This window comes from Equus przewalskii, chromosome 14 (genome assembly GCF_037783145.1).
Source record: "Equus przewalskii isolate Varuska chromosome 14, EquPr2, whole genome shotgun sequence".
In the NCBI taxonomy this organism is placed as follows: Eukaryota; Metazoa; Chordata; class Mammalia; order Perissodactyla; family Equidae; genus Equus; species Equus przewalskii.
Genome location: NC_091844.1, coordinates 7,630,020 through 7,656,162, shown reverse-complemented (window position 1 = coordinate 7,656,162; position 26,143 = coordinate 7,630,020). Strand labels below are relative to the sequence as shown.

Here is a 26,143-nt window from a genome sequence, read left to right as displayed (position 1 = left end):
AGTAGTGCAAGTACCATAGATTCAGGTTACGTCATCACCCGCTCTTTGTATGGGGGACATTTGATCATGGTAGTGCCTCTGGCCAGTGGTTCTCAAACTTGGGCCTGCATCAGCGTCACCTGAAGGGCTGATTAAAACACAGATTGTTGGGCCCACTCAGAATTTCTGATTCGGGGGGGATGGGGTGTGATGGGGACGGGTGGTGAAGACTTGCATTTCTAGTAAGTTCCCAGTTGATTCTGATGCTGCTGGTCAGTGGGACCACACTTCGAGAACCACTTCATTAGGAAATAAGATGTGGTTTCGCGTCCAGTGACAAATCTATGAGGGAATTATTTCAGGACAAGAGCCTTTGGAGGCCTTTTTCAAAACAGAACTCATAGAGACCTTCTATTGGGTTTGCCATGAGTGCTGGGGGGAGAGGTCTTAAATAGGGATTATTCTGTTGAACAGATAGAGAAGTAGGCACGGCCAAAACAAGTGAGTCCATCACTGTCTGAAACAGACTTCAGTCTCCTATCAGTTTTGTTCTCCACCTATGAAGGTGGTCTCAGCGTAGTTGGACAGTTTACACGGTGGCTGACTCCCCCAGAGCAAGTGTCCCAAGGAAACCGGGTGGAAGCTGCATGGCTTTTTCTGAGTTAGCTTCAGAGTTCGCCCAGCGTCATTCTGTTGGTTAGACTTGAGTCACAGGCTGGCCCACATTCAAGTGAGGTGAGTTGGACTCACCTTTTGATGGTGGGGTTGTGTGGTCACATAATGGAAGACCGTATGGATGGGAGATATTGTTGTGGCATCTTTAGAAATTACAACAAGCCACTCTGAGAAACAGTAGCCATGCTCATACAAATCAAGAGACGGAGCTTCTGAAAGAGGGCTTCAAACCTCTTCTGTGGGTAAAGTATACACACCTTTGTGTTGCGCTCCTACTGGCTATCTTCAGCTGGTCAGATCTTTTTATCCTTGTTTCTCCTGTCTGCCTTATATTTTAGATGGGCAAGATTTCTGGATGACTGATAATTCAACTATCTGAGATGTCTACTACACTCAGATTGCAAGAGGTTGAAAGAAACATTCAGTTTAAAGACTGTGCATCTGCTCATAAGTACCTCCTGTCCCATGCCACCAAGAGCGTCCAGTTTCTAATTAACATTACCACAGAGTAGCCCAACAGAGCTGGAACTCCAACACCCGGGAGAACTCAGCAGTCGTGGGTCCTGGCTCTGCTGTTTGCTGGCTGTGGGTGGTTATCCGACTAAGATCCCGACCTGGTACTTTAGAAACTGCAGCTATGCACAGGACTGAAGCCTAAGCTCAAATCCAGACAAACTTAGAGCCCTGAGGTTTGACACCTGGGAGGTATAGCAGAGCTCTCAGTAGCCCACCCTTGTATCTTAGAGGTGAAGAAACCGTGACCCAGATTGGGTCAATGGCTTAGTGGCTTGCCCCAGATCCCATGGCTGGTTAATAGAGTACAGACGGGAATCTAGCCTCGATCTCCTGTTCTGTGGGCTTACAGACTCTACCACTGCGATGTCAGTCTGAATGATAGCATTACAATTCCGCGGTAGGCCTTGAATATGTGTGTGTGTGTGTGTTTATGATTGTGTGTTCACCCGTTGAAGATACTCCTATAATATAGATATGCAGATAGGCTATTGATTCCCTTAGGTAAAGTTGCACACCGTTCTAGCATAGTGCCAGTGTTAGCTAAGTTATCGACTCTGATATCAGAAAGTTCTTGGGCTGTATGATGGGCTGTTGGCAGGAATTAGTCAGAATGCTCACAGTGGAAGCTCTGACTTCTCACTCAGGTCTGTCAGCTGTGTGTTCTTGAGCAAGTTACTCACCTCCCTGAGTATTGGGGTCTGCTTCTGTAAAATGCTGATGAGAGCGACCACTTGTCTAGTGCTTTCTCTTTGCCAGCTCTGTGCTGACCTCTTTACATACCACATGCCATCTAACCCTACATGATGCATGCCCGGCTACAGCCATTTTACAGATTAGCAGACTGAACCCCACAAAGGCAATATAACCTCCCGCCTGGCTCTGAACCACCCAGCTGGCACATTCACACTTGCTCTGCGAGACTCTAATGTCCCCTGCTGTCCACAGTGCTCCCCTGCATGGGCTCCCTAAGTCTCAGGACTACTGGAAGATGCAGATAGACTTCTTCCTTAGGGTGGGATCAGACGCTAGGGAAGAAGTGGAGCTTAGAGGGAGGCAAATTTGCCTTCTGAAAAGACAGAGAATTTTCTGATCATGAGTACTTCCCAAGACTGGAAACATCCATCTTATGAGGGGTTAGCTTGGCGCTCTATGGAGGATGCTGGATTTGGGAAGACCATTTGGGTGGGCTTTTGGAGCCCCCTCCAGCTCCAGGTTCTGATGCTTCTACAGAGCAGAGAATGAGTATCAAGACTGAGGATTGTGTTGACTCATCTCATTAGCTCTGTGGCCTTGGGAATTTACTTAATGTATCTGAGTCTATTTCTATTGCTTCATGTTTATAATGGGGATGACGTACAATACCAGGCCCACAAGTTTCGCCCTCTGGAGTTGTTCAGAGAAGCAAATTCCTCTGACACAAACATCAGACTGGGAGAATTTCGAAGCTCGGTGGATTTGTACTGTGGGTTCTGAGGGCCTCATGGATAGAGCTTCCACGTCAGTCATTTTGGAGGACGATGGGGACTCTGGGCCAGAGGAGGGCTCTTGCTGGGGGTTAGCCTGTGGGAGGGCCTGGTGCAGGGGGAAGATGAAGGAAGTGTCTTTGGTTGATGATCCAGCCCACTGTGGGCTCTCAAAGACTCGGGCTTAGAAGGAATGCAAAATGTAGATTTGAACGAAGATTTGATGAGTTGAGTTGATTTACTGAATCTCTTAGTCAATGGTTCTTGGGGTAGAAGTTGGTCAAGGTCAAAAGGCTTGACAGGGAAAGGGTGGTTTTAGAGAGAAGGGATACTTGTTGGCGGAAAGTAAAATGTAAAGCGAACGCGTAGCCCTGGGTGGCGCTAAGTCTTCGACTCTCCAGGTTTTCCCCTTTGAGTTTCAGCCTGACGTGGCCCAATGCCCAGTTCTGCCAAAGGTGGGTCTTCCCGGGCCACAGGTTGTGTCCCAGATCCCACCAGGGGCAAGGACATGGAGGTGCTGTCATTCCGACATGGCCATGCAGACCAGAGACAGTCCCACGTGCTGCTCTCAATTTTCTTAATTCTGGGGGGAAAAAAACCCTCATTTCTCTTTTTTCTATAGAATAAAAATAACTTGTGGACAGCCCACCAAGGGTTCTGCTTTGAGCCAGTACATTTCTCAAGAGAAGCCTGTCAAATATTTCCCTGTGTCTGAACCTGGAGGATCCCCCATCCCCCAAACTCTTACCCTTCTCTGCTTTCCAGAGACTTAGTTCAAAATGCTTTTAATTTTGCTTCAGCTCTGAATTTTAAAAAATTTCCAAGCTTAATTATGATGTAAATATTTGCTTTCCCGTGGGGTTCAGAAGGTTTTATGTTACATGCCTGAAACAACATGTTAGGGTATTTAGGAATTTATTGTACAACCTGGGGGTGACTAAGTGATATGAGTCAGGCCTGATAGCTATGTGTCTTCATTAATATTCAACATCTGTCACCTTGTTTTTGTTTATGCATGACTGTACCGCCTGACTCAGTGATGAACACCTGCCTAAAAGCTTTTGGGAACAAGGTGAGGATAGAAATAAAGAAAAGATTAATCTTCCGGGGAAATTAAGAGATATATTCAAATATGCTATAGAATAAAATTTCCACTACTTTGAAATGCCTGAACATTGATCTCTGCAGCTATCATTTACTTACTTATTTCTTCTCAGTCTGTGAAAAAAATGTCTTCCTATGTGCATGCTGAAGTATTTAGGGGTGAAGTTGGCTGATAAATGCAACTTTAATGTTTTCAGGGGAAAATGTATGTGTAAATATGTGTGTGTGTGTAGAGAGAAAGAGAGAGAGACAGAGACAGAGAGACAGAGAGTGAGAATAAAGCAAAATGTTAGTAATTGGTGAGTTTAGGTGAAATGCATGCTGGTGTTATACTATTCTTCCAACTATTTAGTCTGTTGGAATAAACTGGAGTAAACCCCTGCATTCTCTGAAGCTACACGCACCATCCGTGAGCAGGAGGTGATGCCTGGGATCAAGGGCAGGTGGGCGGCTCTCTGGCCCCAGTGAGCGCTGCCCGAGGATGCTGCCCACAGCCTGTCCCACCTGCTGCTCCACCTTCCTGCGTTCTTTCTCCTTCCTTCAATTCTTTTTTTTGCCATTTTGTATGCCTGGCTCTGCTTTTCATCATATTCATTCTTTCCACCTCCTGCATTCTTTCTCCTTCCTTCAATTCTTCACACACTTTTTGTAATTTTTGTATGCCTGGCCCTGTTTTTCACCCTATTCCTCTGTTTTCTTACATTGAGTGTGGTGACACACGGTTATTTGGGGGGGTGGGGGGAGGATAGAATTGTAGCTGAAACACTTGGAAGGAGCTGACTTTAACATTTCTTTCTTCCAGTAAGAAGGTCAACTCAGGTTCAAGCAGAAACGTCCAATTGTCTGTAATTTAAAGACACATTTAAAGGAAGTAGGGCAGGAGAGTAGTGTTTTGCTGCAAACCTCTGCAAAACGAATTCTCTTTCCTCTGGGCTTGCCAAGGACTCACTATTTTCCACACTCAGGCAAATTTGGGTCCAGCCTTTTTCTGAGGTTTTGATTACTGAAAATGATCACTACTGTGTGTTTGTGGTTTAATTGTCAGAAGCCACTTCCTGGAGAGGTTGCAGTGAAGCAGCTGTCTTACACAAGTCCATGGAGAGAAACCAGGACAATTCCTATGGCCGAGGGGCTGGGCAGGGTGGGGATAGAGGTGGGGAGTGGCCGGTGCTTGAGGACAACATGTAGGATTTTGTTCCACTGGAACAGAGTCCTTGTTGAAACATCTCCGCTTCTCACCCTGACCCGACGTGCAGTTTTGAGAAGAGGGTTAATGTCCTGCTCACTCTCTTCACCTGAGGAAGAAAGTGATGGGACTGGATTTCTCTAGGTCTCCTCAGCTCTGTGGCTCTGTGAGGCTTCAGCCAGCAACTGCCCCTGAGCCGGCACAGCCTGACTTTCTGGCGCAAAAGTCATCTTGAACATCGTTACAAACCTTCCCCTAATCTGAGGCTAAGCCTGCCCGTGAGCCGGGGGTTGCTCTCATCCTGGGGGAGGCTGCATGGCTCCTCCTGCTTTTGGCTAGAAATGCCATGCTCATTCCCCTGTGGTCCTCTTCATAAACTCTGGAAAGTTCATGCATTAGGATTAGGTTCGGCTGTGCATGACAGGAAGCCTGAACATATAAAAAAAAGATAGTTTGGGGAGGGGGGTGCAGCTCCACAAAGCCACTGAGGACTCATGCTCCTTTCTTGCTGCCCCACTACTTTCAACAAGTGGTGTGCACCTTGTGACCCAAGATGGTGGCCGTAACCCCACCACCATATCCATACTGAGCCAGCTGGAAGGAAGACTAGTGGAGACTTTTAAGTCTTTTGAGGAGACTTTTTTTTTTAAAGATTGGCACCTGGGCTAACAACTGTTGCCAATCTTCCTTTTTTTTTAAGGATTGGCACCTGGGCTAACAACTGTTGCCAATCTTTTTTTTTTCTGCTTTATCTCCCCAACCGCCTCCCTCCCCCACCCCGCCGCCCCGTACACAGTTGTATAACTTAGTTGCAGGTCCTTCTAGTTGTGGGATGTGGGACGTCACCTCAACGTGGCCTGACGAGCAGTGCCATGTCCGCGCCCAGGATCCGAACCCTGAGCTGCCGCAGCGGAGCGCGCGAACTTAACCACTCGGCCACGGAGCTGGCCCCTTGAGGAGACTTTTAAGTAGACTCCCCAGGAGGATCACACATTTCCACTTACATTTCATTGGCTCAAATTTTGTCATGTGGACACTCCTAGTTGCACGGGAGGATGGGAAATGTAGCCTTGATGTGGGGTGGTGATATGCCTTATTAAGAGTCAGGGGTCCTATCATTGGGGAAACAGGGAGGACAGATATTGAAGGAGGAAACTAGGAGCATCTGTCTCAGAAACTATACTTTTGAAGAGTAAGGGCTTTGGAATCACTAGTCCTGAGTTTAAACTTCAACCCTTTCTTACTAGCAATAAGATATTGGCCAAGTTACTTAACCTCTTTAATCTCTTCTATTATATCATCTGTAAAATTGGCATGATATTCACATCGTGGGGGTAAATGAAAGAACCAGTGCTCAGTATTTAGCATAGTAGCTGTCACTATTACACTAGTTTCTGTGCCAACATCTTTGACTTCATCCACTTATTTGGATATGTGCTGTTGGTTATCCTTGGTGTATTTAACTCCTACCTCTTTCATATCCTTACTAGAGAACTAGTGAGTCTGGGTGGGACTAGTACAGTTGGGGATGTGATAAGCTAATGCGTGTCCAAAGAGGACAAAGCAAGTTGGTCAATGTTGCTGTGTCCTTTATGCTAACCAAGTAGCCTGGTGACCCTGAGGTAACCTGAGGTTAGAGGTGAAGTTACAGAAAATATTTGTGTTTCAGAAACACGGGAAGGATAGGACCATGTAGAAGCAGGAAGAGCTTAGGGGAGACACCAGCTAAGGCGAAAATCTCAGGTCCTTCACTCCGCACCCCTGGCTCCTCATCACTCGAGGAGGAGTTCAGACTGCAGCTCTGAGCCCATGCCTTCTGATGGTTCCTGACTGATGAGGGAGGGGTTCTGGAGTGCAAGGGTCACTTCTTCAGTTTGCCAACCCTGCCCTGGCCAGTTAAGAGCCCTCTGGATTTACTGTGAGCCATTCAGAATGAGATCTGTTCCAGGAACAGGGAACAAGTCAAACTCCTTCATGGAAATGGGGGACGGATGATGATATGGGTTTTTTTTTGGATTCACTCATCGCCTCCAACTCTCTGGTAGACTTTCAATCATAAATATTCCTGGTACTTTCTGGGACTGGGCACCATGTAGGCCATGAGGGCTGTGAATAAGACCGGGCCTCTGTCCTCAAGGCTGTCCCCACCCATGGGGAGCCAGACAAGAAACAGGTGTGGTAGATGGCATGATTGCTCCCATTTCTTTCTCCTCCTGGTGTAACTTTGCAGCTCCTCCCACTAGAGGTAGGGGTATTTCCCCACCCTACTGATGGCAGGTTTGGCCATGTGACTTGCTTTGGCCAATGGAATGTGGGCAGACAAGAGTGAGCTAGTTCTGAGCAAGGCCTCGAGTGTTTTTGCCCACATTGTTTGCGTTTTTGCCATCACATGAGAAGATCATCTCCTGGGAAGCCACTGTTCCAAAGAGGATGAGAGACACATGGAGCTGACTTGGATCCCACCTGAAGCTTGGAGCCAAGCCTAACCCAGCCTAACCTAGATCAGCCAACCACCTCTGACCCACAGACTTGTGAGCGAGAAACTCTACACTATTCAGTTTTGGGGTGGTTTGTTGAGCGGCATTCTTGTGGCTTTGGTCAGCCGATACAATAGGCGATTGCGATTGAGTATGAGAGGGAATACAGGGAGATACAGAGGCATCTGAGACTCCAGTCTTGGGGAGGTTTGTGGGGAGAAATGCTTCATGAACTTGTTTAAGTTTCTCCTGGGATGCTCTAGATCAGAGAGTTAGCAGTATATAGAATCCCTCAGCATATGTCAGAATTGTATGTAAAATAAGAGTTAATCCATAAGGACTATAGAAAAGTTCTTTGACAAGTAAAATATGAGGACCTTTTGATGTCTAATGATTCATTCACTCATTCGACAAATAGGAGTTGGGATATACCTGTGAATGAGATGAAGTAGGATCCTTGCACACATGGGGTTACATGCTAGAGAGAGGAGACACGGTCAATGATGAGTGCCGTAGACAGTGAGAGAGCAGGGAAGGAAAATATAGAGTACTGGGGTGGAAGGGTGGTGCAATTTTACCCAGGAAGGTCAGAGAAGACCTCACCAAGAGTGGCGTTTAAGCAAAGACCTGAAGGAGGAGAGGAGAGTAGGGTGAGCTGAGGACAGCGCATCTCAGGCCGAGGTGAGGGAGCACTGAGGCACACTTCAGGAGAGAGACACTTAGGACGTCGAGCCCCTATTCTAAGACAGTTTGCAAGTGCTCCAGGGAGCGGATGTTAGTCCTGTTCGGTGAATGTAGCTGTGGAGGGACAAATCTAAAAATTTTGAGTTTTCGTGTTGAAAAATCTAGGCAAAAAGGTTTCCATCATCAGGTGAAGCCTCCAGAAGCTGCCCCTGGGATCATCTTCGTGGTGTTCTCTCTTTGGGTGTCTGTGGCTCCTGGTGACCCCTCTCTCTCCTCCTCTAGGCTACAGGGTGCTGGCCCTGAGATCTCCACTTTCTGCATCCTCCAGAAGTTGTCGAGAACAATGCCCATTTTGTACATGTTGATATTGGGTGTTCCCGCCTTCACCATTCAGCCTGAGGAGCGCACAGGTAAGAAGTGAATCTTTCAGCCGGAGAAGTCTTGCCTGCAGCTTCTCTGGGAAAGTAGTTGTTTATCTGGGGAGGTTTTGTTGTCATCAAAAAGCAAGGTGTGAGCATTCACGCTTGATAAGTGACAAATGCTCCCTCTTGCCCGTCTTCCCTGTTGCACGGTGCTTGCTCTGGACATTGGTCATTCCTGCCAAAGAAGTGAACCAAGGAAGTGGTGCGCTCGCCCTTGATGAAAGGAGCCTTTGGATTGTAACCGTACGTCCTGTCAGAGCTAGGCTCTTTTTGTATCTGAATTCAGCCAAGATCTACTTTTAATGATAGGAGTCAACAAGTGAAAAATATTGCCAAACTTTTTAATCATTTTTTTCATCACCATGTGAACCTGATTTGAATTTCCCATAAAATATCAATGAAACTGATAGCAGTCCTAAACTCTGTTATTTGGAGTTCTGAAATTGCAACAGGAGGTGAAGGGGCACCCAGGGTACAGGCCACTTTGTTAGGGCACGTGGCTTCTTCAGATGTGCCCGTCAAAGGGAAGTTGGGGACCCAAAGCCTGACTGTGGTCTCTCTGTCCTTCAGTGACTGCAGGAAACTGCCAATTTCTTGGCAAGCATTTCAAAACCGACCTCATGGTGGAAGGGGAGCCTGTGGTCCTGAGGTGCCCCCAGGCATGGTATAGGTGGTTGGACTCTGCCAGCTCACATGTCAACGTGACGTGGCGTAAAAACGATTCTACTAGGATGGTTCCAGAGGAAGAAGAGACGCGAATGTGGGTCCAGGACAATGCTCTCTGGATTTTGCCGGCCTTGCAGGGGGACTCTGGCACCTACATCTGCACTGTCAGGTGAGCCCCTCTGGGGCCACGGTGGGGAGGGGGCTCCTTGCAGAATGGATTCTTGCATGGTGCTTCAGTGATGATCTGGATTTCAAAATCCAGTGTACAGGGGGGACTCCACCTTATGTCCTCCTCACTGTTCCTGAAATACTTCCGATGGGAGAACCTTCCCCAGATGTCCTCATGGCTCACTCCCTCCCTTCATTCAAGTCTCTGCTCAAGCGCCACCCCATTGGAGAGGACTGCGCTCCCCACCTGACCTAAAGTGGCACTCCCGTGACTCTCCCACCTGCCATTGTTTTCCTTCATCTGACACACACACGTGTTTGTGTATTTACTGTTTCCCTCCCCAGTAGGAGGACAGGGACGTGGTCACTGTTTTGTTCACTGCTAGATCCACATGGACACAGAAATAGATAGAGAACATGGAATAGAATTCAGACCTGGATGAGACTTTAGGAATAAGTTAATCCAACCGATTATTGTACATGTGAGGGAACCATGTTCACTTCTAATGGTCTCCCAGGTGGTGGATGTGGAGCTGACACCAGACCCCACAGCTCTCAATATGGGATCTGGTCTCTTTGTCTTGTTGCTTTTTTTTCTTTATGCATAACATAAAATTTACCATTTTAACCCCTTTTAAGTGTACAATTTAGTTGTGTTAAGTACATTCACATTGTTGTACAACTATCACCAATATCCAGCTCCAGAACTCTTCATCTTCCCAAACTGAAACTCTGTACCCTTTGAACAACTCCTCATTTTCCCCACCTCCAAGCTCCTGGCAACCCCAATTCTACTTTCTGTCTCTATGAACTCACGTAAGTGGGATTATATAGTATTTGTCCTTTTGTGGCTGGTTTATTTCGCTTGGCATAAGGTCATCATGGTTCATCCATGTTGGAGCATGTGTCAGAATTTCCTTCCTTTTCATAGCCAAATAATATTCTATTGTATGTATATACCACATTTTAGTTATTCTTCTATCTATCAGTGGACACTTATCTTGCTTCTGCTTTTTGGCTATTGTGAATAATGCTGCTATAAACACTGGTGTACAAAAATCTGTTCAAGTCCCTATTTTCAATTCTTTTGAGTATATACCCAGAAGTGGAATTGGTGGACCATATGGTAATTGTTTGAGGAAACATCATACTGTTTTCCCCAATGGCTGCACCATTTTACATTCCCACCAGCAAAGTATAAGCATTCTAATTTCTCCACATCCTCACCAACATTTATTATTTTCTGGGTTTTTTTGGTGGTGGTGGGGGTGTGGGTAATAACCATCCTAGTGGGTGGGAAGTGGTATATGGTTGTGGTTTTGATTTGCATTTCCCTAATGACGAATTATGTCGAGCATCTTTCCATGTTCTTTATTGGCCATTTGTGTACTTTCTTTGGAGAAATGTCTATTCAAGTTTTTTGCCCATTTTTAATTGAGTCACTTGTCTGTTTTTGAGTTGTAGGAATTCTTTATATATTTTGGGTATCAATTCCTTGCCAGATATATGATTTGAAAATATTGTCTCCTGCTCCATGGGTTGCCTTTTTACTCTGTTGATAATGTCCTTTGATGCACAAAAGTTTTTAATTTTGATGAAGTTCAGTTTATTTTTTCTTTGGTTGCTTTCGATGTCACATCTGAGAAATCATTGCCATATCTAATGTCATGAGGCTTTTTCCCAGTGTTTACTTCTAAGGATTTTTATACTTTTCACTCATGTTTAGATCTTTGATCCATTTTAAGTTAAGTTTTGTGTATGGGGTAAGGTCGTAGTCCAACTTCACTCTTTTGCATGTGACTATCCAGTTTTCCTAACACCTTTTGTTGGAAAGACTCTCCTTTCCCCATGGAATGGTCTTGGCATGTCTTGCTGTTTCTTGAAGGAGAAAGCTGTGTGCCTAGTGTCGGGGATCTTAAACATTTCCTGGCTTAGTTCTTCTGAAAGGATTAGGGCAGACTATAGGCCTTACTGTGAAACAGCGTTCCGGGCCTTCTCTCTTCAGCGGCTGCCTCCATCTTTCTCCGAGGCTCTCCTCCCTCCTTCTGCCAGCCCACTTCACAGGCTCTCCGCGTTTCATAAGCTCCTCTGATTTGAGGAGAAACCGTACCCATGAACATTTACGTTTAGAAAGAGAACCAAAGAAAGCGACATTCTTAGCCCAAAGGAATTAGTGGTGAAGGGGAGAGTTTCAGACAGCATCGGCCCCAGTCCTGGATGGCACGTGTGTGTGTTCAGTGCTGTCAGTGGACCTGCCTAGGAAGCAGGCAACCAATTGCTCATTTCCATATCAGGGAAATGTGGATGTCTGATTTCACAATGACCATAAATGCATAGTTGTCTTTCCTTTTTAGTATAAAAAATTTTGTTCTTTTCTTAGGAGCACTGCTAGAAAAACTTAATAGTGTGGGAGAAAAAGAATGGAATTTCGAGTCAGAATGATATGGATGTGAATCTCCACACTCTCCTTGTCCGTCTGGGAGGACCTTGGTCTTATTCCTCAACTTTTATATTTATGGGCCTCAGTTTTCTCTTCTATGAAGAGGTTTGTTGGGAGGTTCTGTGAAGTCACAGCATGAGAAGCATCTGGTGTGAGGAGCACCATAGTAGACAGTCAATATACACATGGAATTTCTCTTTCTCTCCCAAAAGACGATACTTATCGACTACTGAAGTGATCATATGAAAAATCAGAGAGATGTGAGCTGAGTCATGTTTGTCTTAAAGTTTTTTTCATACTCAGTTAAGAAGATTGTACCTAATACCCTTATTTTACTTTCTGGTCTCGTAGAACAAAAGAGCTCTGAGAGTGTGGGGGCAGTGGAAATCCCAGTGTGGGCTGAGCTTTCTTAGCATGTGGGAAAGTTTACTTGGCTCGTCTCTACGACTCTCTTCTGGCTCTAAGACTGGGTGCTAATGGAGTGAGCATCCCCAGCAGTTGCCATAATCCCCTCTGGCATATAGTCATAGGGCACGCAACTGCCCCGTTCCTGTGATTTTCATAATTTTGTGACCTAGAATCCACATGGCCTTTCTGTCAATCAGGGGGACGAGGTGATGCTGCTGAACCAAAAGCCCCCAAATCTCAGTGACTTAAAACAACAAAGGCACATTTATCACACAGGCCACAAGCCTGTGATGGGTCGGCAGACGCTCAGGGACCCACGCTGAAGGAACAATTGTTATTGCAAATGTTGTTAGTCGCTGTACCAAAAGGAAACAGGTCCGGGAGTGTCTCTCCTGGCTGTTAAAATTGTGGTGTAGAAGTAACATACATACATTGACCAGAAAGAGTCCTATAGCTGCACCCACCCACAGTGGGGCCAGGACGTGTGATCCCTCTGTGCGCTCAGGATGGGGGAATTGGACACATTTGGTGAACAGCGCTAATGACGACACCTCTTTGTTGTGGGGATGTCCCACTACATGGGAAATATGCTTGGTGATCAAAGTATTCCCGCCTATATTTCTTTTGAGTTATTTTTGTGGCGTATCTTGCCCAAGGGGAATTACCAGATCAATAACGTGAATAGGTTTGTAACTCTCAATACACCAAGTGCGCTTGCTTTCTGGGGCTATTGCTCTAATTTACGGGTTTTCCCACAACCCTACTGGGCTTCCAATCTTGATTTGACCTCTTAGTAGCTACACAGCCTTAGGAAATTTATTTCTGTATACCTAATTTTCCTTATTCAAAAATGATATAATAATAATTCCTACCTCATAAGGTTGGAGAATAAATGAAATAATGTGTGTAGAGCATGCAGCACGGGCCGGGCACGCACCTCCTCCCTGCGAGCTAGCTGTGGGACGACACTTCCGGTCATGCACTGTCCTTTAGACTTGTCCTCATTTGCATTTCTATGACTTGCAGTAAGATTATGCCTTTTTCAAGGTGACAGTTAACTTTCTGCATTTCTTTGTGCATGAAATGTTTGTATATCTTTTTCCTTTTTACAGCAAGATATGACATATGATATAGATATTGGCCTTATCTATTTGAATTAATTCTTTTTACTTTCAGGTAATAAGCTTTTATGACTTATTTCTTTCACATATATTTTTCACATTTTCTTCCTTCTTTGGATATAAATTGTTTTACATTTTGCTGTGCAAGTTCCTGTTCATTCCTGTCCCCCTCTTATACAACACACATTCTCATTGTCTCTGCAGATGTCCCGTCTTTCTTAGGTAGCCAGGAACTTAGCTGAAATAATTATATTTTTATGTTTTTATACTTAAAAAATAGTTTTAATTAATATCCTCTGTCCTTCCCTCTATTTCCTCCATATTTCTATCAGTGTTTTGCCTCTGTTCTTTTCCCAGTTCTAGGGTCTTGCTAGAATTATGATAGTGTGATTATAGTTAGGCCAACCAGAAAAAAATGTAAAAAATCAAATAAACAAACTTATTAATTTCCTTTATGCAGTTTTGCAAAAATGTTTTATAGCTCTTACACAAAGCTCTCAGCAGTTTTTGAAATTTGACTTCAGTAAACGATTCCCAAAAGAAGTAAAGGAAATTTTCTTTATACGGAAACAGCGGCTCTTAGGAAGCACCCTCTCCATTTGGATATGGTTCCCTGGACCAGGGAGTTGGAGCATGCTGGGGCCGTGCTCAAGGACCCCCAGAACCTGGAAGGGTTTAGGCCCCTTCGAAGAGTACTTGGGGACTTCTGAGTGGCCCTGGACGGCGTTGAAATCAAGCTTGTGGGGGGTCCTTTGGGAAAAACGTGGACTACATCACCATTTCTATACAGTAATTCTGATGCGGCACTTTTTCATCCCCCAAGGATTCAAAAGGATCTGGGACATAACTATTGCAATACGAATCAAGAAAATGCAGGATGCAGGATTTAGTGGGACTGGGGAAATTACTCATTTCATTTAGTTTTGCTTTTATTTAACCTTGCCATTTATTGTCATTTTTCCCCTTTTAAATCAGAAACGCCTCGTACTGCTATGAAATGTCCACTGAGCTCAGGGTTTTTGAGAAGACAGAAGCTGCCCTGACTTACATCTCATACCCGCAGATCCTAACCTTGTCAACCTCTGGCTTACTAGTTTGCCCTGAGCTGAGTGAATTCACCCGGAACAAAACTGACGTGGAGGTTCAATGGTACAAGGTACATCTTTAAAAGTTGCCAGTTAATAAAAATCTTTTTTACTACCCATAGGAAAGACATAAAATACCCATTCAGAAGACAAAACATTTGCTTTTATATTTCTGGGTTTTTAAAATCAGTTAATTATAAAAGGGTCATGATTACTACGTTCCATTGATCCCTGTGTGGCTTGGATGAGGGTCCTTAGAATAGTGATCTGAGAAGACAGAATACAAAATGAATCCAGAGTAAATAACAGCTGGAGAAAATAGCTTTTTACTCTGTCATCTGTCTATAAAAATTTAGAAAAAACTGCTAGTTTATTTAAGAACTTTATACACATATTGATGGAGTTTTTTAAAAGCTCCTTTGGGTTAAAGGAATAAATGTAAACTCAATTTGTTCTCTTGCCTGGTGGAATAAACACCATGATCAGATCACCTGTGTAGACCAGGCGTGGGCAAACTGCAGCCCGGGCCCACACCAGGCTGCCACCTGCTTCTGTATGGCTCGCAAGCTTAGGATAGTTTTCAGTTTTTTAAATGGTTAAAAAAAATGGAAGGAAGAATGATATTTTGTGACATGTGAAAATGATACAAAATTCAAATTTTGGTGTCCATAGATAAGATTTTACTGTAACACCGCTGCGCTCACTTGTTTCCACACTTTCACACTGCAGTGACAGAGTTGACTAGTTGGACAGAGGCCACGCAGACCATAGGCCTAAAGTATTTACTATCTGGCCCTTTACAGAAAAAGTGTGCCGACCCCTGATACAGGCCATAGATTATACTGAAAAGTACAGTTATTTGTTTAATCATTGATAGAAATTAACCCTTTAATCAAGAATTAGGTTCATTTAAAAAACTTATATGGAAATAATGAAACGGATATATATATATATATAAAACACTACATTGCAACATGTTTACTGCAGCATTGTTTATAAGAAGATATTAGAAACAAGGCAATGTTCACCATTAGGAATTGGTTAAACTTAAGTTTCTCACTGGGAATAGTGGAATATCACATAACTATTTACAAAAATGAGATAGTTTTATATGTATCAACATGGAAAGATATATACAATTTTGTTATAGTTTTTAAAAGGCGTTAGATGGTATATGCTGTATTTCCCATTTATGTAAAAATATTGTTACCTGTATTTAAAAATATGGAGGAATATACACTGAAATGATAAAACACGTTTTGGGAATAAGAAAGGACCGTCAGTTTCTACTTTTCATAAGTCAGTATTACATAATTCTTTTTACAACGTTGAATGACTTTGCTAATCGCCAAAGTAGTAAAGATATTTCTACTGTGTAAAAAAAAAAGCGAAGAACTTCCTTTAACTTAGGAAATAATGTGTCATTCCTTAATCTATATAAATTTTCCAATATAATCTCAATCAACATTATCTGTAACTTTGTCATAATTATTAAAATGTGCCTTTTCAGAAAAAAAAGAATAGGTTAACCAGTTGACTGGTATTATGACTTCAACATATATAAGATATCAATTTAATACTGGAAACTTAAATGATTTCCCAAAAGTAGAGGAAAAACGCCAGCTCCTGTGAATGAGCCAGCCCCACTAGGGGGCGAATTCTCTCTTGGTTCAGGAAGAACGTGAAAAGGACAGGCGCGAGGTCTCACCGGTAGAGGAAAGAGCACTGGGTTTGAGACCCTGCTCCTTTGTTTACCTTTGTGCTGCCTTGGCCACATTATTTCGCCTCTCAAACCTGTTTCCTCTGCAAAATGTCATTAGTCTCTCCTCCTGCCCGGGACTGTCTGGAAGATTAGATGGAGCACGGTGTATGAAGCACCTAGTGTGGGGCTTGACCTACAGAAGGTGCTTGATAAGTAAGGATGGACAGAGAGATCATGGTGGGGCTTAATAATATGTGTTCCCTTCATAATAATGCGAAGCATTGCTGAGCTAGTCATTGCTTGTACTGTGTAAAAGTCTGTTGTAAACCCCCTGACTTGTACCCCAATGATGTAGGGACTGTTAATAGCTCCATTTTACAGATTAAGAACCAGAGCTACAGAAACGTAAGGAATTTGCCCAAGGTCACACAGTTGGTAGATGGTGACGCCAAAACCCTAACTCAGCACCCCAGGCCCTGGGCACCAGTGCCCTGCAGGGGATCCCTGGTGGCTCACGGGCCTTGGACCAACTGTGGTGATGGGTCCCCTGTGGCATTTTTCATATTTGACCACTCATGTTAGGAACAATAAAACTCTCAATTATATATATTGTGCGGTAATACTTTATGAGCCATGTGGCTGACAAACCATTCCAGTTACGTCTGCGTTCCCATTCAGGGTAAGATTCTGAAATGACTCAGGGTTCTATTTGACTATAGCAAGCTTTCGATCATCATGGTTTTGACAGTGATGTTCCTGAGAACATTTTGTGCTCGTTCGGATGTTTTCTTAAATCCCGTTCACTGTTTCTGTATTATTGGAGGCTTTGCTCTTGAGAGTCTATTAAGCAGAACCCACAGTACCTTTGTCTATATGAAAAAGTGTGGCCTCATTTCTCACATTTAGTTTTCTCTTGCAAATTTTTCTCCATCTCTACCGGCTCATAAAATTGAAATGAATTTTAAAGTAGTTACTGCAACATCATCTCTTCTGAACATTGTTTTCCGAGTCACCATGACTGCATAACAGCCCCCCCCCCCCCGCCCCGGGTATTTCCTAAGGCCTGTAGGCAGCTATTAGGCCATAAGTGTGCTTGTATTTTAAACGGCCTACTTTGTCAAAGGAGAGTTTCTTTTTTTCCCACTGTGCTTAAACAAATGTGCTTTAAACATCGTTGTTCAACAAATCCAGCAATTTTATTTGTTTCATATGTTAACAAACTGCCTCTCCTAAAAATACAGTTAAAATTATATCCACAGTCCAACATTTGCAAAGTAAAAGTAAATTCCAGGGCAATTCTTGGGTTGCAAATTCAACGTTGACTGACAATACTGATGCTGTTCATAGCTTTTGAGATATAAATTAGTATACAGTGTAACTTTGAAAAACATTTTCCCTAAGGATTCTGTCCTTTTGGATCAAGACAACGAGAAGTTTCTAAGTGTGGCAGGACCCCCTCGTTTACTTGTACAAAATGTGTCTATGGAGGATGCGGGCTATTACAGCTGTGTCATGACCTTGATCCACAATGGCACACGAGTCAACATCACTAGAAATATCGAACTCCGTGTCCAGAGTAAGTACTTGCCGTCAAGGTACCCCTTCACCTTGGGTCACTAACAAGCACGCAAAGAGCAAATTAGAGTTCGCATAGAATTCCTTGAGTGTCTTTGGTATGAAAGGAAGACAGATACGTCAACTGTCTTAAAGCATCAGGCTAAGAAGACTGTGACACTTTGAGAAGTAGAAAGCGGGCTGTTAACCTACCATGAGGAAAGCTGGATCCCTGGGTGTCGATAGGGTTCCAAGTCTGAGGCCACAACACACCACTAGAGGGGGCCAGGCAATGGTCCTCTGGTAGGTTCTCTTGGAAAGCCCCCTTTGGGAGGTCTGCAGCTCCAGGGCCAGCCGTCAGAACATAGTTGCCGTAACTTTATGTGTAATTCTAGGATACCAGGATTTTCTTGGACTCTTCAGTTAGAAGGCATATTCAGTAAAAATTGCCCTTTTTTCGTCTCCCCCAAGGCATGTCTACTTGCCTTTGAATCCAGGCTTTCAAATAGTGTGCGCTCTCTTTGCTTTAAATGATTTCTACCTGAACAATGTAGTGAACAGAATCGATTAGCATTTAAAATTTGCTCAGCTCTTCCTCCGCACCTCCTCCGTGCTGGACGAGGGCATGGTCCTCGCTTGGTCCAAGGGCTTAAAAGCATTTAAGTCTCGACTCTGTCCTGGAGAGCATGCCATTTTTCTTCACTTTATATACTGAATACACAATTGGAGTCTTTTAAGGGCAATTCAGAGAGCTTTGGAAGTCTACTAAAGTTAAATAATTGGTCTATGGGGGAAAAAGACTTTTTTTTCTCACAGAGAATCCAGAGATTCAGTTTTACTACAGGGAAAATCATGTCTCCCGTGAACTGAAATCTCTAGATTATTTTTCTTTTACTGTCTTGAGAGAATTCATTCATATCAACCGCCCGTTCCCCCGCAGGGAATCACCGAGACTTCCCGTGACTTTGAAGGGACCCGTCATTATTCTGTTTGTGTGATACCGCACGGGAACACTAGGGGGCGGCCAACCTACGTGTTATCCTGTGTTGTGCTCACACTGTATCCCTGGCGTTCTCACAGGGTGGTCCTGGGCCAGCAGTGCGGCATCACCTGGGTACTCACCGGACATGCCAAATCTCAGGCCCCAGCCCAGACCTGATAGCCGCGCGGGTGGGGGTCGGGGGCGTAGCAATGCCTGTTTAGGAAGCCCCCACTCTGATGCGTCCTCAAGTGTGAGAACCACTGACATACTTAGTCCATGAGGCTGCTTTCTGCCCGCTCCATGCGCCAGCCTCTGTAACAGCCATGTGGCTGTGAGGGGAGGGACAGGCTCCTGGTCACCGTCAGGAAGCCGCTGCTCCTTAGGCTCTCCCGCCATGCTGCCTAATGCTTACTCGCGTTAGGGCTTCCAAATGCTCTCGGGTGGAAGAAGCGAGGATGGCGCGAGCAGTTGCGGAGGCGGCCGCCCTTCACCCACTCCCCAGCCGTCCTTTTTGTTCCAGTTCAGGTGCCAGTTTCTTCACGCTGCTGGGAGACCCTCCTCTTGTGGAGCTGGGTTCTGATTCCTGGGAGGTCCACCTCTGCCTCCCCAGAGTTTATCTCAATTAACACGACCCAGTGGCCAATGCTGGGTCACTATGTTTCTCTCTCACTGCGGGATTAGCATTACACACAGCTGCTCCCCAAGCCCGTGTGCCTTTGTTTGGAGGTGATTCTTCGGTATTCTGTGTCAGACACTTGGGGAAACAGAGGTGGAGTGGGGGGAGAGATTTTAGGGCAAGTAGACCTTGTGGTAAAACCTGTCCCGTGGACATCAGGAACGTTACCATTAAGAATTTATCCAGGAAGCCAGGGAGGGGAATGGTTAATCGTTTATCACAGAGCAAAGAACCTCTGTCAGCGGAATGTGTGTTCAATTGTGGCCTCTTCCAGTAATCTCTCTTCTGGGAAAGGCATTGGCCAAAGATGCTCAATTTGTGGAGAGGCTGTTTCCTTTGCCAGACAAAGGCCAAATCTCACAATCGCTGGCCAGACTGGAAAAGATAACTTGGTTAATTATTTAAACAACGGAACTTGAGCCTTAGCTTGAAATGAAGGCTTTCCTAATTGAGTCCCTTTTTTCTCATTTCTTTCTCAGAAAGAAGAGAGGAGACTGTTCCTGTGATTGTCTCCCCCCGCCAGACCATACTGGCTTCACTGGGTAAGGCTGCACGACTGTGTTGCCCACGGGTGTGTCTGCCACTGCACCCGCCCGGTTGGTGTGAGGCGGGCTGGGTGGAGACCCGGAGCCCCAGCGCAGGGGGCTGAGATAACAAATGTGGGAGCAGTCCTTTGTCAAGTGTGGTTAGAAATGGCATGGTTTGAAAACAGGTATACTTTGCTTCATGAAAACTCTATCTACAAAAATCCAAATGTAAATTCTGAACATTTTGGTGGCAGTTATTAACTGTACTAAAGGATTAACGGCGTGACTCTCTTACGTAGCCAGCACCTGTAGTATATTTAAAATAATTCACTTTACCAAAAGTTGGCTGATGCTCAGCGTTTCTCTGAGATTCCGTTTGTAAAGAGAGGCCAGCCCTGCCACTGCTGGTCCCTCAGAGATGGTTTCTTGTTGCTAAAATTGCTGGTCAGCTGGTCAGTGGGGTGATGGAAATGATTGACAGGGTTTTCTGTTTCCCACCCTGTTGTGAGGCGGGCCGTCTTGGCCAGCACACGGTTCCTTATTGTCTACTGGGATGCCATTCAGTCTCAACATTGACCCTGTAGAAAGGCCTTATTTCTCCCATTTTCCAGAAGGAAAAGCTGCCCAGGGGGGTCATGGTGGCTCAGGGATGGTCAAAAAGCCACTCTTAGGTCAGGCTGAGGTCCACACTCAGGCCTGTGTGTCTGTGAAGCCTCTACCTTTTCTACTTGTTTGTTTTTGTCTCACAGTTTTTAGGTCTTCTGCTCATTTGTTAAACCCTGGCTGCAGAGTCCTATCTATCTATCTATCATCTACCATCTGTCTATCTCTTCTGTTTGATATTGGGCTTATATTTTAAATTTTAATGGGTGGCTGTAAGAAGGATGGCTTTGCAGATACTGGGTTCATTGCCTGCCATGTGAGTTGCAGCTCCCAGCAGCTGCCTTGGCTCTCGGAGCAACCACCTGGAAACCTGGGGAGGTGGGGACACGGGCTAGTGCTGACAGGTGTCCCCTGCCGATGGGGGCTGAGTTTCCCACCCTGTTGCTTTGAATGCACTGACCCATGTGGCAGTCACAGGAGGCCAGAGTTAATGCCTTGCTTTTGGCTGAGACGTCTTTAAGGTCATAGGGGCGGTGAAGGAGGGGCAAGAACCAGCTTTCTGAGCCGGAAGTGGGGCCAGGTGCATTAAAAGACACCACACAGGGAGGCATATCAGCGAGGAGGAAGAAGCAAATGAGAAGGATTTGTTCATTTTTTCCCCTTCTCCCCTTTGGTAACTTAAAAAATATAACTTATAGATTGAGGCAGGGGGCCCAGTGCTGTCACGTTGCACAGCCGTAGGAGGCACCACTCAGATAAAATACAGTGGCTTTTTAAAGGGCTAAGCCCACATGAGCATGATCTGAGAGCGGAGCGTTCCCAAGGGGACCCTGAGAGCTGAGACCAGCAATAGGCAGAGAGGAAGAAACCACACTTTAATCTGGATTTTTTGAGGTAACTAGAATAAACTGTGGAAGCAGACAGCCCTTGAAGTCAGAATGCCCCATAGGAGCTGAGTGGCCTTGGGGAAGCCACGTGCTTCCAGGTTTTCATCTGCCACGAAGACCAGTTGAAGGAACTGGAGACACTTGGTAAATACTGATGCTCCGTGTGAATGGAACCATTCGAGGGAACTAAGTTTCCTTCTAAGAAAAGAATCGACTGTTGAGGGGTATTTGAGGAGATGGGGAAGGGGCCACTGCCCTGATTTGCGGGCAGACACGAGGAGCTGGGGAGACCCCTGTTCGCCAGCTGGGTTCTGACTTTCGATGTGCTGTGTCTTGCTGTACACAGGGTCAAGACTGATAATCCCGTGTAAGGTGTTTCTGGGAGCCGGCACACAGTGGACCACCGATCTGTGGTGGATGGCCAACAACACCAACATAGACATTGCCTACCGGGGAGGTCGCGTGACGGAGGGGCAGCGCCAGTAAGTGGGCGGAGATCTCCTTTGTCAGCTTAGAAGAGTCTTCTGGGCAGAGCTGTTGTGAGGCCCCTGTAGGCTCTACTCTTCCTTTTAGAGACAATGTCATGTCCAACCTATCAATACAACACATGTTCCACATTAGAAATAGTTTTTTTGGCTCTAAACGGTTGGATTTTTAGAATTTTAAAAGTTGAGTTTTGCTAAGATTTATGAATCGTTCTTGAGAATCTAACTTTCTATATAACTATAGAAGCTGCAGCTGACAACTTGGCATTGGCGTTGCATTTTCTAGCTGCTTAATTAAACCTTCGTTTCTTGGTTTTTTGCAGTTTTTGGAAAAATACTTTGGAGTTAATACATTTCCATTCCCCACTCTGCAACCTGAGTGTCAAACATTTTCCCAAACCTTTAAAAGGACTCTGGCACTTATCACCGTGTCGGAGAGCCTCCTCCAATTTTCAGGGAGCCGTGGGCTGCCTCAGTCTCTCAGGAAGGGTAATAGGAAAAGAAAGAAAGAATTCTGTTCCCAGAAGCTTTCGTCTCTGGAAAGTGTTTTCTCACTCTCAAAGCAGAGCAATCTGACCTTGTAAATGGGAACCATTTGTTTATGAGGAAGGGAGACCATTATATCCAAATTATAAAGTACTTTTAAAATTATAGTTCACTACTCCGAATTAGCCTGTACTTTTGCTGGCCAAATTTTTGTCTTTTTGGAAAGGCTTATCAAAAAGTCCTTTCTGGATGCAATTTAACAGATACAAATTACGTGTGGTTAGCACAATTGTTTGTTTGCAAGTCTTCGTTGAGAAAAGTTTGGGCACCAATAACGTGCCTCATGTCAACGAACTCACACTGCACATCTACTTGAAGGAGTCTGCTTTTCTCCTGTAGACAAAAAAAGTGGTCTTAGTGGATCCACATCAGCAATATTTTTATCACACAGCTGGGTAATAGAGAAGCCTTTCGGATCCCGGTGACGTTACCCATGGCAGTCGTGCTCACTAGAGCCGTTCCTCCTGGCTTGACTGCAGCCTCCGCTCTGCACTCGAGATTCCAGAGTGAGGGTTGGCAAAGGGCTGGATTCCTGGAAACTGCCTGCCCTTCAGTATGCAAATGACTTATTGGTGATACAGTCATATTTTCCAAAACTAGACCTTTTTATTCCCACTGCTGGTTCTTTGTCCATCAAGAGCCTTAAGAGTTTTTCCATTATCCAAACTAAGCTGGCTCCTAAGTTCTTCCTGTAACAAGTGTCCTGTTACAGCGACCAACATCTTCAGTGTCTCTCCTACCTTGAGGAACAGGCTTAGAAAGTCTCCCGAATAAGTAACAGTTGTAATGGTAAGTTCTCCTAACTTTATGAATCTCGAAATCAGTCTAAGCACAAGGGATCCTTCTGGCCAAGAACGCTTGGGTGTCTAGGTTGTAAAGATGAGCCTGCATTTGATTCACCATGTTTAAGTAAATGTTTTCTAACCCAGGGAGTACTCAGAAAATAATGAGAACTACATCGAAGTGCCATTGATTTTTGATCCAGTCATAAGAGAGGATTTGAACACGGATTTTAAATGTGTTACCTATAACACACGGAGTTTTCAGACGCTACATACCACAGTCAAAGAAGGTATGTATTTTGCAGACAGTAAAGGGGAAAACATGTTGAATGTTCTGTGGATGCTAGACAAAGCTACTAGTTCTCCAGATGATTACTTAGGAGGGCCCTTGTGTTTCCTGCTGCTGGAGTGTTTGAAAGCAAATCTCTCATTTTTTATGACTTTTGTTGTTGTTGTTGCCAGCCAGGAGGCTGGCTTTGAGAAGTTATACTCAAATATAGCAAGCTGATTTTTGGAAAAAAGATACAATGGTTCTGTGATAAACTTTAAAAAACCCTGTCCTCATGTGATTCTGCCCTGGATCAGCAGGACTAGCTGTCCTTTCACGACCCCTCAAGGAGGGGGAGACATTCTTTATCGCAAGGCTGAGATACTGCATCCTCTAGGAGCTGGGGACTGAAAGATACCCCGGGCTCGGGGCAGCTTTAGGGTTAGAGTCATCAGTCAACAGGAAGTGAAGTGTGAGAGCATAGCCAACTCGACCTCGTGTCCATTTAAGGACATTTAAAAAAGAAGAAAAGAAACACCTGTGTTATCATTGTGACCAGATTGATTCCTTCTCAATGCTTAAGCACCAGGCAGGAAAGGAAGATGCAGCTAATGTAATCTGTTGACAGCCAGGAGGACAGCAAGGGGCAAGCTGGAATGATCCCCAGCTGGAATCTCATCATGCCTTCTGGGCAGTCTGCAGCAATCAAAGAAACACACATTACTCAACATTCTCCGTGTTTTCTGGGGAGGCAGCTGCAGACACACTTTTAATTGGAAAGCTGAGGATCTGGTTAAGCCTCAGGGCAGAGAATGATAACACGACACAGCTTTTCTCCACCTGTGGTCTGTGCCCCAGCAGCATCACCCACTTGAGTCACTAGTTGAAAAATCCCTGGGCTCACCCCAGATCTACCCAGTCAAATTCTCCTGGGGTGAGGCCAAAGACTGCAATTAGCCAGCTGCTTTTGTACTAAAGTTTGAGAACCATTGTCCTAGAACACATACGCAAAGGCTGAGATTTCAGATCCTATCCATGAGAGAGTTGGTACAGGCTTGGAAATGGAGGAGTCCATAGAAAGCAGAATCCACTGCAGGGCTGAAATTAGTGACCCAAAGGAACCTGTGGTTTGTCCGTCCTGACGCTGGGAACCGTGAAATGTTTCTATAACACTAGCCCTGCCCCTGCGTGTCCTTCGCTGCGTTGGCTATGACTGATCTCCGAGGGCAGAGCTGACCGGTTCACCAGGACCGAGAGGTGCATCTGAATGGCTGCTCAGAAAATCAAAGCTTCACTTGTGTCTAAGCTGTGGAATTTTAAGGTGTAAGAATCATCTGGAGAAATAGTCTGAGATTGTGTTGATTCTTGAATGCCTAGACAGACTATGATAAATGGTAGCTTAAAAATGTAGAATTCTGACCTCATCATCACTGTGTCCAATAGCACTCATGTTCTTGTGTTTCCTTGTTAACTCTTTATTCAGTCTGTTCCTACATTTTCATAACACAGAGGTACCAAGGAGTAGGATATAAAATAGCTGGATCTAAGCAATAATCTGGACACCTAAGGCTCCTTTATTCAAAGTTTGTTTAGTTTTCTTTTTTACTTTATTTAATCCTCATGACACTCATGCTCATTGGAAAAGGGCACATTGTACCTGGCCGTGTCACTGTTGGCTGGTTGAGACCTAAACAGGTGATATCGTATGTACACTACTGAGCCAGTGGAGCCAGGTTAGACCCTTATACCTGCCCTGCACTCCCGTGTTGTTTCTCTCTGGTGGATGTTTTTTTTTTTTTGAGGAAGATTAGCTCTGAGTTAACATCCATTGCCAATTTTCCTCTCTTTTTTTTTTTCTGCATGAAGAAGATTAGCCCTGAGCTAACATCTCTGCCAGTCTTCCTTTATTTTGTACATGGGTCGCTGCCACAGCATGGCTTGTTGAGTGGTATAGGTCTGCGCCTAGGATCCGAGCTTGGGAACCTGGCTGCCAAAGCAGAGCACAGCAAACTTCAACCACTTGGCCATGGGGACGACCCCTCTCTGGTGGATTTTTATTCTACCTTGCTTGTTTCCCAAAGGCCACAGATATTATTCTCAAATATCCTTGATCTTAGTGTAAGGGACAAACTCTCTCAAAATCAATGCACGTTTCTTAGGAAAAACAAACTCTACTTCCTTTCTTCTCTGTAAACCTGCACTGCCCTGTCCTCTTTGGCAGTGAGAGAATGTTCAACCCCTGATGTCACTCTGTTCTTCCTACAGCCGCCACGTTCCCCTGGGGGACTGTACTGGCCCCTCTTTTGCTGGTCTTCTTGGTTTTGGGAGGAATATGGATGCGCAATCGGTGCAAACACAGACGTGGAAAAGCGTATGGTTTGACTGCATTAAAGATTGAGCGTCAAGTTTTTCAATCTTATCCAAGTAAAATAAAGGAAATAAAATAATTCAAATACAAACGATATGCTTTCTTATGGAAGTGGCTCTGCCTTTTTGAGAGACTCTGTTATTTTCCTCGGTTGTTTAACAAAGCTGCTGAGTTTATAGTGGGTTTGTAGTAAAGCGCTGAAGTATTAATGTAAAATTTATTCTGAGACTGATTGACAGGAGCAAATGAGGAGCGTGTGGGTGGGGTGAGTAGCGCTCTGCTATGTGTGACCTATTTAAGAGTGAGGGGCCTGAATAAGGCCAGAATAAGAGTTGACAACATCTAAATGAGTTTTGAAATTCATTCATT

The 26,143-nt window shown here is 44.8% G+C and overlaps 1 protein-coding gene across 4 annotated transcripts in view; it reads left to right on the top strand.

Moving 5' to 3' along the window:
- The window catches only part of IL1R2 (interleukin 1 receptor type 2), a 36,614-nt gene extending 10,746 nt beyond the window's left edge, over positions 1-25,868 (top strand). For 3 of the 4 annotated variants that reach the window (XM_008532633.2, XM_070573395.1, XM_008532632.2), the window contains 8 exons: positions 8,367-8,494; positions 9,077-9,341; positions 14,285-14,465; positions 17,498-17,672; positions 19,788-19,850; positions 21,672-21,807; positions 23,286-23,428; positions 25,672-25,868. In XM_008532633.2, coding sequence (XP_008530855.1) covers positions 8,428-8,494; positions 9,077-9,341; positions 14,285-14,465; positions 17,498-17,672; positions 19,788-19,850; positions 21,672-21,807; positions 23,286-23,428; positions 25,672-25,853 — 1,212 coding nt within the window. In that variant the 5' untranslated portion in view covers positions 8,367-8,427 and the 3' untranslated portion in view covers positions 25,854-25,868. Of the gene's footprint in view, positions 1-7,222; positions 7,455-8,366; positions 8,495-9,076; positions 9,342-14,284; positions 14,466-17,497; positions 17,673-19,787; positions 19,851-21,671; positions 21,808-23,285; positions 23,429-25,671 lie in introns of those variants that run through there. The other variant, XM_008532634.2, reaches the window with a different exon arrangement.
- The last annotated feature ends 275 nt before the right edge of the window (positions 25,869-26,143 follow it).